The 12,555-nt window shown below is 54.7% G+C and overlaps 1 protein-coding gene across 2 annotated transcripts in view; it reads right to left on the bottom strand.

Moving 5' to 3' along the window:
- Positions 1–12,555, bottom strand: part of SORL1 (sortilin related receptor 1) — a 46,922-nt gene that overhangs the window by 26,890 nt on the left and 7,477 nt on the right. For both annotated transcript variants that reach the window (XM_039722011.1, XM_039722012.1), the window contains exons 2-13: positions 10,696–10,812; positions 10,267–10,392; positions 9,846–10,007; positions 9,048–9,115; positions 8,351–8,531; positions 6,430–6,531; positions 5,557–5,726; positions 4,586–4,778; positions 3,446–3,563; positions 2,891–2,964; positions 1,216–1,304; positions 927–1,105 (exon numbers count right to left, since the gene is read on the bottom strand). In XM_039722011.1, the coding sequence (XP_039577945.1) occupies positions 927–1,105; positions 1,216–1,304; positions 2,891–2,964; positions 3,446–3,563; positions 4,586–4,778; positions 5,557–5,726; positions 6,430–6,531; positions 8,351–8,531; positions 9,048–9,115; positions 9,846–10,007; positions 10,267–10,392; positions 10,696–10,785 (1,552 nt within the window). In that variant the 5' untranslated portion in view covers positions 10,786–10,812. The remainder of the gene's footprint in view (positions 1–926; positions 1,106–1,215; positions 1,305–2,890; positions 2,965–3,445; positions 3,564–4,585; positions 4,779–5,556; positions 5,727–6,429; positions 6,532–8,350; positions 8,532–9,047; positions 9,116–9,845; positions 10,008–10,266; positions 10,393–10,695; positions 10,813–12,555) is intronic.

The raw sequence follows: 12,555 nt of genomic DNA, 5'->3' as shown, positions 1-12,555 counted from the left end.
AACAAGGTTGGGGTGCAGAAAAGTGCATTCGCAGAGCCTCAGGTTTAAAGACAGAGAGATGCTGATGTCCCTGGGTGCCCAGGAGTGCCAGGTGTGCTGGCATCCACCCCCACACCACAGGAATGTCTCTTCTCCCAGGCAACCACTGACAGAAGGAGAGGACACAGCCTTAAGCTGTGCCAAGGGAAGTTTAGGTTGGACATCAGGGAAAAATTCTTCACTGAAAGAGTGACTGGGTGCTGGAATCACCTGCCCAGGGAGGGGATGGAGTCACCACCCCTGGAGGTGTTTAAAACAAGACTGGACGTGGCACTCAGGTTTAGGTGATGAGGATGTGTTGGGGCTTTTCCAACCAAAGGTCTTTCCCCACCTAGTTCATTCTGTGATTCCCTCCCCTCTCCACCCTCCTCAGGCACAAAATTCCCCAAAAAGAGCAAGGCCCCAGCCCTGTCCCACAGGGAAGGCAAGGCAAGGAGAGCTCCAGCTGGGAGCGTGCGGCGGCACGCGGTGACAGGAGGGAACAGGCAGCTCCGTGGCAGTGACAGGGAATCTGAATGAAGTCGTTCTGGTTACCAAACAGATCTGTTCCCAACAAAACGTCAAGGGAATCGGTGATAAATTTTAGTCAAGCAAATTCCTCTGCTGGGTTTAACTGCGCTTTGATTAAAATGCTGCCTCGCAATCAAAGCTGAAATGGGTTATAAAACATTCATAGGCACAAGCCTTCAGAAGGAATTTCTTTTTTTTTTTCTCTTTTCCTTTTCAACAAATTCCTCAGTGAGGAGGGAAGGAATTCAGGGAGAGCACAGGGAACATGAGTGCCTTCAGCAGCTGTGTCCACATGGACGTGAGACGCTCGGGACAGGGCATGAGGAGATGCCCTCTCTCCAACACCCCAGAGATGGCTCTGCCACCCGTCCCCTTACCCAGCACGTCAGTGGTGTTGATCTGCAGGATCAGCCAGCTGTGGCCATTCTCCTTGTAGGAGCCAAAGATGGTGAATATGGTGCTCTTCTCTCCAGGCTCGGTCAGGAGGCCGTACACAAACACCGGCTTCTCTGAGAACGTGAACACTTTCCAGGTTTCCCCTTCGTTTGTGCTGTACCTGCACAGAAAAGGGGACTGGGAGAGATGCCAGGGGCATGTCCTGCTGTAGGGCATTCTCTGCCATCCCCAGCCAAGCAGCAGAGGCAGTCCCTGTGCCCTGACACTCACTTGAGCTGGTCGGTCTCGGTGCCTTGGGCGATGGCCACCAGAATTCCACCGTGGTCACCCCAGGTGTAGTAGTGGGGTCCAGACAGTGCCTGGAAGAGAGACAGTGCTGAGGGGTGATCAGGGCTGTGCTGAATGAAGGGAAATGGCTTTGTCAGAAACTCTGCCTGAGCCAAGCCAATGCTTCAGCCTTGGCCAAATCAAGTGTTTGGTGGCACCAGAGATTCAAGCATTTATGCGACACCATCTGCAGATGAGGATAGCCAGCCCATTTCCCCTAAGAGATGTGTGTAAAAGCTGCCCTGAGCCCTGGGCTCTGCTCCTCCTGTGCTCTGTGCAGGGAAAGAATCAGTGGAAGAACTGCCATGACACAAAACCAGAGTCCACCACTCCTCCTGTCATTTGTCCCCTCTGTGAGGCTTTCCTGACACCCAGCAGTGACTTTTGGCCATCCCAGGACTGCAGAGAAGTTTGGCCCCAGGCTGTGGAAGGTCTTGTGAATGTTCAGAGAAAAGTGGGCCATGGCATGCAGAAACAAGCCCTGGAGACGATTCATCCATGGCAAGAAGCTTGGATCTCACGCTCACCTACACCTGCAGCACACAATCAGCTTTGCTTTCCCATCCAGGGAGCCCAGAGCACCTTGGGATGCAAACAAGGAGCGTGTCCATACCAGATCCTGCTCACAGGACGTGCTGTCACACTTGGGGACATTCACAGGGCACTGAGTGCATTGTTCCTTTCTTCTCTGGGCTGTGAAATTACCCCAGTGATCTGCAGAGCCTCCCAGCCTGCTGCTGGCCAAAGCTGAGCAGAAGGAGTGGTGCTGCTGCTTTTCAGCTCCACTGCTGGCACCTCTGCTCATGATACAAAGATCAGTCAGGAGCTTTGGATCAGCACTTCCTCAGAATGTTTTAACTGCACTCCGAGGCAAACCTGTGGAGCTTGGCACTTGAAAGTCTCTGGTTTTGGATACCCTGCCCCATCTGTCAGTTCCTGCCTGGCTGCAGGGTCCCCACAGCTGCTCTCCAGCTGGGTTTTGGAGCCAGGAGCAGCCTCTGAACCACCTTTGGCATCAGCCAGACCTGTGGCATGTGCCCGGCCCCACTGCAGCTGCCCAGACCTCACCCCGACCGCTCACACTCGGCGGGGAGAGGAGGCAGCTCAGCTCCCAGGATTAAATAGCTTGCAGATGTTGGAATACCACATCACACTGGCTGCAGAGTGCACAGGCACACCACAAACACTGCCACAGACCAGAACATCCACTCAGTAAACAGCAGCAAACTCCCCATAAACCGAGGGCAGCATTCAATTCTCTGGAAGAAGCCAGAGCCTCTCCAAACTCTCTCACACACAAAGTCCTGGCTGCCAGTCCCATCTCAAAGACAACAAATGCCCCGTGCTGAGGAAAAGTCCTGCCAGGTGGAAAGGAAAAACAGAGGAGGGAGCTCTCCTGTGTCTGAATCCACCATCCACACCACAGGTTCATCTCCAACCAACACATGCCTGGTTCTTCACCTAAAAACCTTTTTCCCTTGTTTTAAGGCATTGAGCACATTCCAGCTCTTGGATTCACATGAAATCACCTTTAATGTAACTCATCTATACTGCTGCCAAAATTCTTCCTGTTCCCCCACCACGCTGGCCGATCTGGCAGGTGTGAGAGCAGCCTTACCTCTCTCCACCTTGCTCCAGCACTGCTTGAGACATAAACATTGGTTTTCCTTGCCATGTTCTTGCCAACGGAGCCTGGGAGAATGGGAGAAATCATCCTTCTTGACGAATGCAAAGTGATTGCTTAAAAGGAAGCCAGACACCTCCAAACTATTTTTATCTGTGATTGAGGAGATGATTTTTCACACTATAAATTAATCCCTTCAAAAGCAAATATTTCAAGGACTATTTCAAGTTTTAAAAGCAGATGGGGGAAAAACCCATGGCTACAAACATGATTAAACAAAATGTGTGCTTTCTTCAGTAACAGAGCGAGACAAACAGGAATTTCTGAATCTTAAAGAAGCCCTTCACGAGGATCAGGAAAGAGGATCAGAACAGAGCAGGTTTCTCACATCTCTGTGCTGCAGTGAAATGTTCATTCTGTAATTACTGTATGGGGACTGCAGCAGAGAAAGGACAGCAAAATGCACCATTTAATTGCATTTTATAACCTGCTTGTACAAACTAAATACTGCCTGGCAACAACACCCCCAAGCCAAGGGAAAAGCAGTACCAGTGGCAATGATCAGTCCTGGCGCTGACTCCTTGGAGAGAATGGGCATCCTGCGCAGCTGGAAATTCAGCAGCTGGCTCAGGCGCTGGGCCAGGTGGAGAGAGCAGCCCTGGGACAGCTGGGAAAGCAGAACAGAGGGTTAACGTCCATCCCTCATGCTGTCCAGTCCAGTCCCTCTCTGCTTGGAAAGGCCAGGAGGGACTCCTTAGTGGTGGCATCGCTGTTTCAACCTCTTTTCGTAGGGTGAAAACACCTCCAAGATCACCAAGACCATCACTAATAAATCACATCCCCAATGCCACATTTGGGGGTCTTCTCCTTGTCCCACCACCCCATGGTACCTGGCAGTCGATGTGCTCCCCATAACGGGTGTGTGTGGGGAACTGTGCCACCCTTGTCAAAGGTGATGACGGCAGGGTGCATATTCCCAAGATCACCAAGCCAATCAGTGATAAACCACATCCCAAATGCCACTTTTGGGGGTCTTCTCCTTGTCCCACCACCCCATGGTACCTGGCAGTCGATGTGCTCCCCATAATGGGTCTGTGTGGGGGGCTGGAGCAGCTCCCAGGTGCCGCCCTTGTCGAAGGTGATGACGGAGCGCATGTTCTCCTCGCTGAAGGAGCCGTTGATCAGCGTGGCGATGTAGACGCCCCGCACGCCTTCCACGCGGTGGAAATCTGCGAAGGGCTCGTTGGCAAAGTACCTGTGGGGTCGGAAAAGTGGAAATTGAACCCCTTCCCATAAGTCTGGGGATGTGGGGGGTTGGCAGGCAAAGGTAAGGTATTGATCTGGCACAGCCAGAAATCGCGGATTTTGGTTGATGTTCTCATTTGCCATGGGGTGGGTAATCACATATCCTCTGATATGGTCTCTCCCAGGATTTTCTTGTGAGAAAGCTCATCCCCAATGCCACTTTTGGGGGTCTTCTCCTTCTCCCACCCCCCTGTGGTACCTGGCAGTCGATGTGCTCCCCATAACGGGTGTGTGTGGGGAACTGGAGCAGCTCCCAGGTGCCACCCTTGTCGAAGGTGATGATGGAGCGCACATTCTCTAAGATCACCAAGCCCACCATTAATAAACCATATCCCCAAATGCCACTTTTGGGGGTCTTCTCCTTCTCCCACCACCTCATGGTACCTGGCAGTCGATGTGCTCCCCATAACGGGTCTGAGTGGGGGGCTGGAGCAGCTCCCAGGTGCCGCCCTTGTCGAAGGTGATGACGGAGCGCATGTTCTCCTCGCTGAAGGAGCCGTTGATCAGCGTGGCGATGTAGACGCCCCGCACGCCTTCCACGCGGTGGAAATCCGCGAAGGGCTCGTTGGCAAAGTACCTGTGGGGTCGGAAAAGTGGAAATTGAACCCCTTCCCATAAGTCTGGGGATGTGGGGGGTTGGCAGGCAAAGGTAAGGTATTGATCTGGCACAGCCAGAAATCGCGGATTTTGGTTGATGTTCTCATTTGCCATGGGGTGGGTAATCACATATCCTCTGATATGGTCTCTCCCAGGATTTTCTGTGGCGATGTAGACGCCCCGCACGCCTTCCACGCGGTGGAAATCCGCGAAGGGCTCGTTGGCAAAGTACCTGTGGGGTTGGAAAAATGGAAATTGAACCCCTTCCCGTAAGTCTGGGGATGTGGGGGATTGGCAGGCAAAGGTAACGCGTTGATCTGGCACAGCCAGAAATCATGGATTTTGGTCAATGTTCTCATTTGCCATGGGGTGAGTGCTTGTGGTAATCACATATCCTCTGAACAGAGAGACAGGTCTCTCCCAGGATTCTCCTATGAGAAAGCTCAGAGAAAAGAATGAGAAACAATTCCTATCTCCACTTGCTGCACCTGTTGTTGTGCACACGTGGAAAGCGTTATGGAGATTTGTTTACCAAAGGGTGGTTTCTTAATTGGACACTGGATGGTGTTTGGATGGATTGACCAATTAGGTCAAAGCTGTATCAGACTGTTGGTAAGGGTTACGGGCTTCTTAACACGTATAGTATAGTATAATATAGTATAATAGAATAAAGCAATTGATCAGCCTTCTGCAATCATGGAGTCAGTGCTAATTATTCCCTGTTCAGGGGACCATTGCTATGGTAAGTCCTGTCTTACCTGACCAAGGTGTCGCTGCCAGCTCCCCCTGGGCTGTAGTAGAGCACATTTTCTAGAGACAGGGAGAACTTCAGGCCCTCAGCCTCCGAGATGTAGAGGTTGGTGCGGTTGTTGTCGTGGCTGACACACACAAACACCTGGTCCTCCGAGGCATCAGCAATGTAATATTCCTTTGGGACACAAAGAACGGGCTTTGTGTGTGTGTGTGCGCGCAGGGAAGGTTTGGATTTCCTCTTAGTTTGCTTCCATCTTTTTGTATTTTTTCCACTCAGCGGGTGGAAAATCTCCACTTTGTTTTTTCTGTTGTGTTCCCCCCACAGTGATCCCCATCTTCCACCCTGCAAAGCCCCCTGGAAGCAGCATTGGTGGCCAAGCCCATGCGTGCTGGATCTCTGGACCTCCCTGAGGCTGGGAGTGCACCCCACTGTTCTGCCAAGCACCAAAACTTGCTTCTCCTGCATCCCCACCAGCCTGGGGACACCACAGCATGTCTGGTTCATGCATCAGGGACCCTTTTCAAGCCCTGGTGGTGCCCTGGGCTTCCTCAGCCTGCAAGAATTGGATGCTCCAGGTCATGCCAGTGCACCCCATGCCATGGGAAGAGGTAAAGTCCCCAAAAGCAGAGTCAGAGCAGTGGGATCAGCCCCTCTCTGGTGTCTGGGCTTTGCTGCCAGCCCCCATCCCCAGTGACTGTCCAGGCGCCATCGAGTAAACCACGAGATCGTCCCAACATGAGCCTTTGCTCTGCCACCCCCCCAGCAGGGTCATACGAGGTCCCTTCCCTCTCCTGCAGCATCTGGAGCCGCTGCTGGCACTGCAGGGTGTCCTTGGCAAGGCAGGGAGCTGGGAAGCTGCTCGGGAAGCACCACTTACCTTAATTGGATGCTTGGTAACGAACTGTGCCACCCGCATGGGCTTGCGGTTGAAGGAGACCCAGAGCTGGACTGAGGGGGGCTGTGAGCTGCCGAGCAAACGCTGTGCAGAGCACAGGGACACGTTAGGAGGGGCTCTCACCCCAAAAAATCACCCTCATCTGCACTGGGATCACCCAGTGCTTGGGACTTCCCCCTCCCTGCACGTGGGCAAAGCGTGGCAGCCGCACAATGCTGGGAGCAGTGATCCCCACTCAGGGTTTAAATTGCCACAGCCAGGCCTCAGCAGGGAGACAAACTGTCCTTCCTGGGCAGTCAGGTGGGGGTAAGGAGGCTGGGTTTAATTCCTCCTTTCTCCTCAGAGCACACTGACCTTTCCTTCCTATTTTTACCGATTTGCGCAAAACGAAAGGCGCCGGCGCGAAGCCGAGAAAGCAAAAAAATCTGGGGGCAACCTATTTCATACAGGATGCCAATGGTGAGGACCTAAACCCAGATCTAGGCTCCAAAAATAAGCGGCCCGGTTTTTGGCTTGTTTTTTTCTTTTTTCCCCAGCCTCTGTATCACTAAGCAACCGTGCCTCCCACGGAAAGGAGCAGAAGTCAGAGCCCTGGGCCTGTCCTTTCCCCAGCACCGCCCCTGCTGCAGCCAGGCTTGGAGGCAAGTGCCTCATTCCCGACCTGGGGATGTGATTCCCAAATGAGGGGCTAGCAGCCAGCCTCCCTCTGTCTCGGTGTTTCCCAGCAGTGCTTGCCGTGGGGTGGAATACGGGTGATTTTATTGATGTTTAGTCATTACAGCTGCAGGAGGAAGCAGGGAGTGCTGCCCGCTGGTCCCCAAGCAGTGAAAGCTCCCTATCACCCCCAAATGGTGCCCAAACCCTCCTCATGCTTTCAGTATGCTGTCCCTGAGCTCGGTGGCTTCTCTGCAGAGACACAAACCACCCCCAATGTTTCACCCTACACCAGCACCGAGCCCTCGATAAAATCTCCTGCAAACCACAGAGCAGGCACGGCGCCAAGGGGCCGGGCCCTGGGAGTTACAGGCTGTACTACCTGCAAGGGAGACTTCTGAGAAACTGAAATTGCTCTGCAAATGTTCCCTGCCTCTGTCAGACACCGCTGTGCCCGCTCAGGGGGCAGGAGGTGACACATCTGTCACTAAATGCCTAGGAAACCCTCCCTGGTTCTGCCAGCAGTCACCCCTAAATAAAGGGTTCCTTCTTAAAGCACTCCATGGCAGCTGCAGGGGAGAAATGCGTCTTCTGAAAAGAAAGCTGCTCCTTACATTCTAGAAGGATCAGGACTTCATCCCTCTGATGCTGTTTCTGATCTAGAAAGGCCTGGCCCTCAGAGGAAGCACAGACATTTTCTTGCTTTCTTTCAGGTTTGTTTGAATTTGGCCAAGAACTGGCTGCAGAGGGACCAAAAGACCACTTTTGCTCACCCATATCCTCTTTTCTTAGGCAAGCAGACTGAAAATGCAGCTTTCTTTCCAGGCTGGAGCACATTAGGCTGCTTGGACCTGGTCCACATTTGATGGTAATCTCCTCTGACAAGCGGCCTCCTTTAACCACCGAGCTGCCGAGCCACATCCCCCTTCCCCTGCCACCCCCACCCTGATGTCCTTCCCAGCCATGCTGTGTTTTTTCCCGGGTCCCAGCCCTCTGCAGGCTGACCTACTTCTGCCCAGCCTGCCCGAGGCAGGGGTATGGAAACACCGCTGGGAGAGCGGCACGGGCAGCCACTGCTGTGAGCCCACAGGGGCTGGCAGGCTGGGTGACACCTCTGTGACAAGCCAGAGAGGTCTGAAGGCTGTGTGAGGTGCAGCAGAGAGCAGCACCACCCCTGGCAGATGCTCTTTCCCGCTGTGGTTCTGCACCACATCCACCCTCGGCAGCGAACTCCTCGCGCGTCGCTCACCACAGACTTGGTTGCAAACATGTATTTGTCCCTGAGCTGGAAATCTTCCACGTCCTCCAGGATGACCTCCTTGTTCTCCCGGCTCTGGAAGAAGTCTGTGCTGCGGATGACGGTCGAGGCCCCCGAGGGCTCGTGGCGCTCGATGTACACCGTGCTGGGCTTGTCGTAGGGCTCAACCCCCCTGGGGAGCACAGGGAATGTGGTGGGACGGGGGAAGAAGGCAGCAGGGGCAAGGAGATGGGGTAAGGGGAAGAAAAACACCCTGGGTGCTACTGTGGGTGGCTGTGACTTGTCACCCTGCTGTGCCACATGCCCACAGTGCAGGGTGAGGGGAGCAGGGCTGCAGCACACCCTGGTACCCATAGGGCAGATTCTTGGTTCCCATAGGGCTGCAAACAGTGCAAGAAGTGAGGAGTGAGAGAATACAGGAGATGGGGAGGACAGGGGATGTGGTGGGACGTGGTGGGACGGGGGAAGAAGGCAGCAGGGGCAAGGAGATGGGGTAGGGGAAAGGAAAACATCCTGGGTGCCACTGTGGGATGGCTGTCACTTGTCACCCTGCTGTGCCACATGCCCACAGTGCAGGGTGAGGGGAGCAGGGCTGGAGCACACCCTGGTACCCAGGTTCTTGCTTCCCACAGCAACCAGTGCAAGAAGTGAGGAGTGAGAGAAGACAGGAGCTGGGTGCAATACATACCAAGAAAAGGACTTCACGTGTTCCTGAATCATTATCCAGGTCTGGCCAAAGTCATCTGATTTCCAGAGCTGTAACAATAAAGGTGAGAGATGCCAGTAGGATTGGGACACAAACAGACCCAGTCCTTCAAGAGACCCAATGTGTCCATTCCATGACTACTCCTATGACTTTTCATGTGGCAGCTCCTGGAACAACAGGAGCAACTTTTCTGTTAATGATAGATAACCCAAACAGCAAAAAAAAAAATGTCCTTTAGCCTTCTGCCAGAAGGATTCCCCACTGTTTCACCTCCAGGTTTTACTCACTGTGTCTATCTGAAGGTGCTGTAATTATTTTCAGTCTTTACCCAACAGCTCCAGAGGGAAAAAATAGTGTTTGTATTCAAGGAGCAATTTGTTATTCAGGACCCAAAGCCAAACCACAGGCCCACATGAAACACTGCAGAGGTCATCCTGCCTCAGCTGCCAGTGCTCTGTGGTGAGTTATGACCACGATAGCTGGTGATGGATGTGGCTGGGAGCAGCGTGGATGGAGGGGGAAGGAAGGGAAATAAGACAGGCAGCCTGCAGGTATTGCATCCTCATTCTCCAGAGGAGAGAACAGGACAGACTGCAGGGAAGGGAGTGTCCTGCAGATTTGGACAGCTCTGCATGTGAGATCAGGCTCCCTGAATGGCCAAAGCATGAAGCCACGTGGCCCTGGCATGAGGCACAGTGGCTCTCACCTGTGAGAGGCCACAGGAACATCACAGCAGGGCAGGGCTAGGATGCTGGCTCCCCACCTCAGCAAAGTGCTCACCTGTTTTTTCGGGTGAGACCTGTCGAAGCCCAAGAGGAGGTTGGGGTTCCTGCTGTGCAGGAGGAGGTCTGCTGCTCTGAAGGGGATGGAGAAGCCTTGGATGGTGTTGCAGAAGTCGGTGGTGATCCAGAGGTATGGGGCAAAGGCATCCACAAAGATATACTGGGAGTGGAGGGACAGACAGGGGAGAAGGTCAGAGCAGAGCTCAGCCTGGCAGCAATGAAGGTGCACATCCCAGGGGAGCCTTTGTGAGGGCCAACTTTGGAGGAGAAGAATTTGCCCCTCTCCCACCACACTCTGAGTGTCACCATGGCACAAGAAGTGCCTGGCACACGCCACCTCTGCCCCAGGGACAGCCCAAGGGGTGTCCAGGCTCCCTGTGACAGCAGGGACAAAGGCCCAGCTGCCACGTCCCCCTCACCCTCTTGTTGTCAGCCGGGCTGTGGTAGAACTGGGCGATGGCCACCTCGCTGCTGTTCCCCCCATCGAAGCTGAACCGCTCCGAAATCTTCTTAAAACTCTTCCCATAGTCATAGGACACGTAAACCTGCAAAGGAGAAGCCCCACAATGAGAAGAACAAAGTTCTGAGCTCGCTTCTGACAGATCTGGTGAAAACTCAGTGAACTATGAGGCAGGGAAAGATTTGAGATTTTCCCAACCATGCCTTGAACCCATGAGGCAGCACAGAGGATATTTAATATTTTTGTGCCTCCGAACCCAAACTTGTGGGCCTTTTTTGTGTCTCTCAGGACACAAGAGCAAGTCAGGCTGTAGCTCAGCAGCCACCATCACCCTGCCTGGCCCAGAAGCAGAAGGTGCACCTGGAGAGGGCCAGGGTGTGTTACTTACATCGCTGTTTTTGGGACCCAGCAAGGACAGGCTGTCCCTGGCCAAGGCCACAATCACGTTGCTCTTCTCTCCTGCCCAGTGAACGACCATCTGATTGTGGGAATCATTGAGGCTGACCTGCAACAGCAAGGAAAAGGACACCCTGAGTCAGCCTCACCCACAGGGACAGCAGACATCCTCTCATGCCACCCTTCCTTGGAAAAACCAGATTCTGGGAAAGCTCATTCAAAGCAGCATCTCTCCTGAGCACGTTGGCAGAATGTGCCTAAAAGGGTAAGTTTTCCCTTTATTCTTCCTCAGACAACAGGATTCAGGGTGTGACGAGAATGGAAACTCAAACCAAGGACTGGGAAGTGTTTTCAAATCCAGGCTGATGAGGCCACAGAGAAACAGAGGGCCAGGCACTGATCCCTTCTCTCTGGTGACCAGTGGCAGGACTCGAGGGACTGCCCTGAGCTGCTTCAGGGGAGGTTTAGAGGATATCAGAGAAAGCTCTTCCCCCAGAGGGTGCTGGGGGCTCCCTGGGGAATAGGCACAGCTCCAGAAGCTCCAGGAGTATTTGGACAGTGCTCCCAGGGATGCACAGGGTGGGATTGATGGGGTGTCTGTGCAGGGCACAGCCCCAGGACCTCCAGGATAATGTGGACAGCGCTCCCAGGGATGCACAGGGTAGGATTAATGGGGTGTCTGTGCAGGGCACAGCCCCGGGAGCTCCAGGAGTGTTTGGACACCACTCCCAGGGATGCACAGGGTGAGATTGATGGGGTGTCTGTGCAGGGCACAGCCCCAGGAGCTCCAGGATAATTTGGACAGTGCTCCCAGGGATGCACAGGGTGGGATTGTTGGGGTGTGTGTGCAGGGCCAAGGGCTGGGTCCCTTCCAGCTCAGGATATTCCGTGATTCCAGCACGCAGGGAGCCATGCACTCTCCTGTGTGTGCTGTATCTGCCAGCACAGCCCTGCTTTCTGTGGGGAAGCTCTCGCAGCCCAGCACGGTGGGAGCTGAGGGCTCAGCTCAGCTCAAAGCCTCGGTGGCTGTCAGCAGCCAGCAGGGACAGCCCAGCTGTGGAGGGGTGCTCTGCTCGAGGAGTGCGTGCCTGAGCCCTCGCACGCCACAGCTCATCCCGGGGCTCTAAGCCCGGAGCTGGGGCCTTGGGAAGCTGTAAAAATACAGGGATAAGCCCTTCTTAGGCTTGATACCCTGCAGCTCTCGCTGACCCCGGGACCAGCGAGCAGCACCGCCTGGAAGAAGGGGCTGCTTTAACCTCCAGCAAGCCAAACGCTTGGAAAAACAAGGACTTTATTCTGGAAGAAGACGGGCGGGGAGGAGGAGGGAGAGCCAAGCTGAAGCCCTCAAATCCCTCTTATGCAATAGGCTCGCAGGAGAGGAAAGAGAACCGACCCCAACTCCGGCCGGAGCGTTCCTGGGGCTGGAGCATTCCTGGGGCTGGAGCATTCCTGGGGTTGGAGCATCCCTGGGGCTGGAGCATTCCTGGGGTTGGAGCATCCCCCGGGGGCCGGACGGGCCGGAGAATGCTCCGGGGCCCGAGCATCCCCCAGGCCGGAGCATCCCTTGGGGGCTGGAGCATCCCTTGGGGGCTGGAGCATCCCCCGGGTCCGAGCATCCCCCAGGCCGGAGCATCCCTTGGGGGCTGGAGCATCCCCTGGGGCTGGAGCATCCCTTGGGGGCTGCAGCATCCCCCGGGGTCCGAGCATCCCCTGGGTCTGGAGCATCCCCCGGGTCTGGAGCATCCCCTGGGGCTGGAGCGTCCCCCGGGTCTGGAGCATCCCCCGGAGTCCGAGCATCTCCCGAGCATCCCCCGGGGTCCGAGCATCCCCCCGGTCTGGAGCATCCCCGGCT

The sequence above is a fragment of the Passer montanus genome, unplaced genomic scaffold (genome assembly GCF_014805655.1).
Source record: "Passer montanus isolate IOZ18808 unplaced genomic scaffold, ASM1480565v1 scaffold47, whole genome shotgun sequence".
Lineage (NCBI taxonomy): Eukaryota > Metazoa > Chordata > Aves > Passeriformes > Passeridae > Passer > Passer montanus.
The sequence above is the reverse complement of the archived record's forward strand: the minus strand, read 5'-3'. Positions and strand labels throughout refer to the sequence as shown.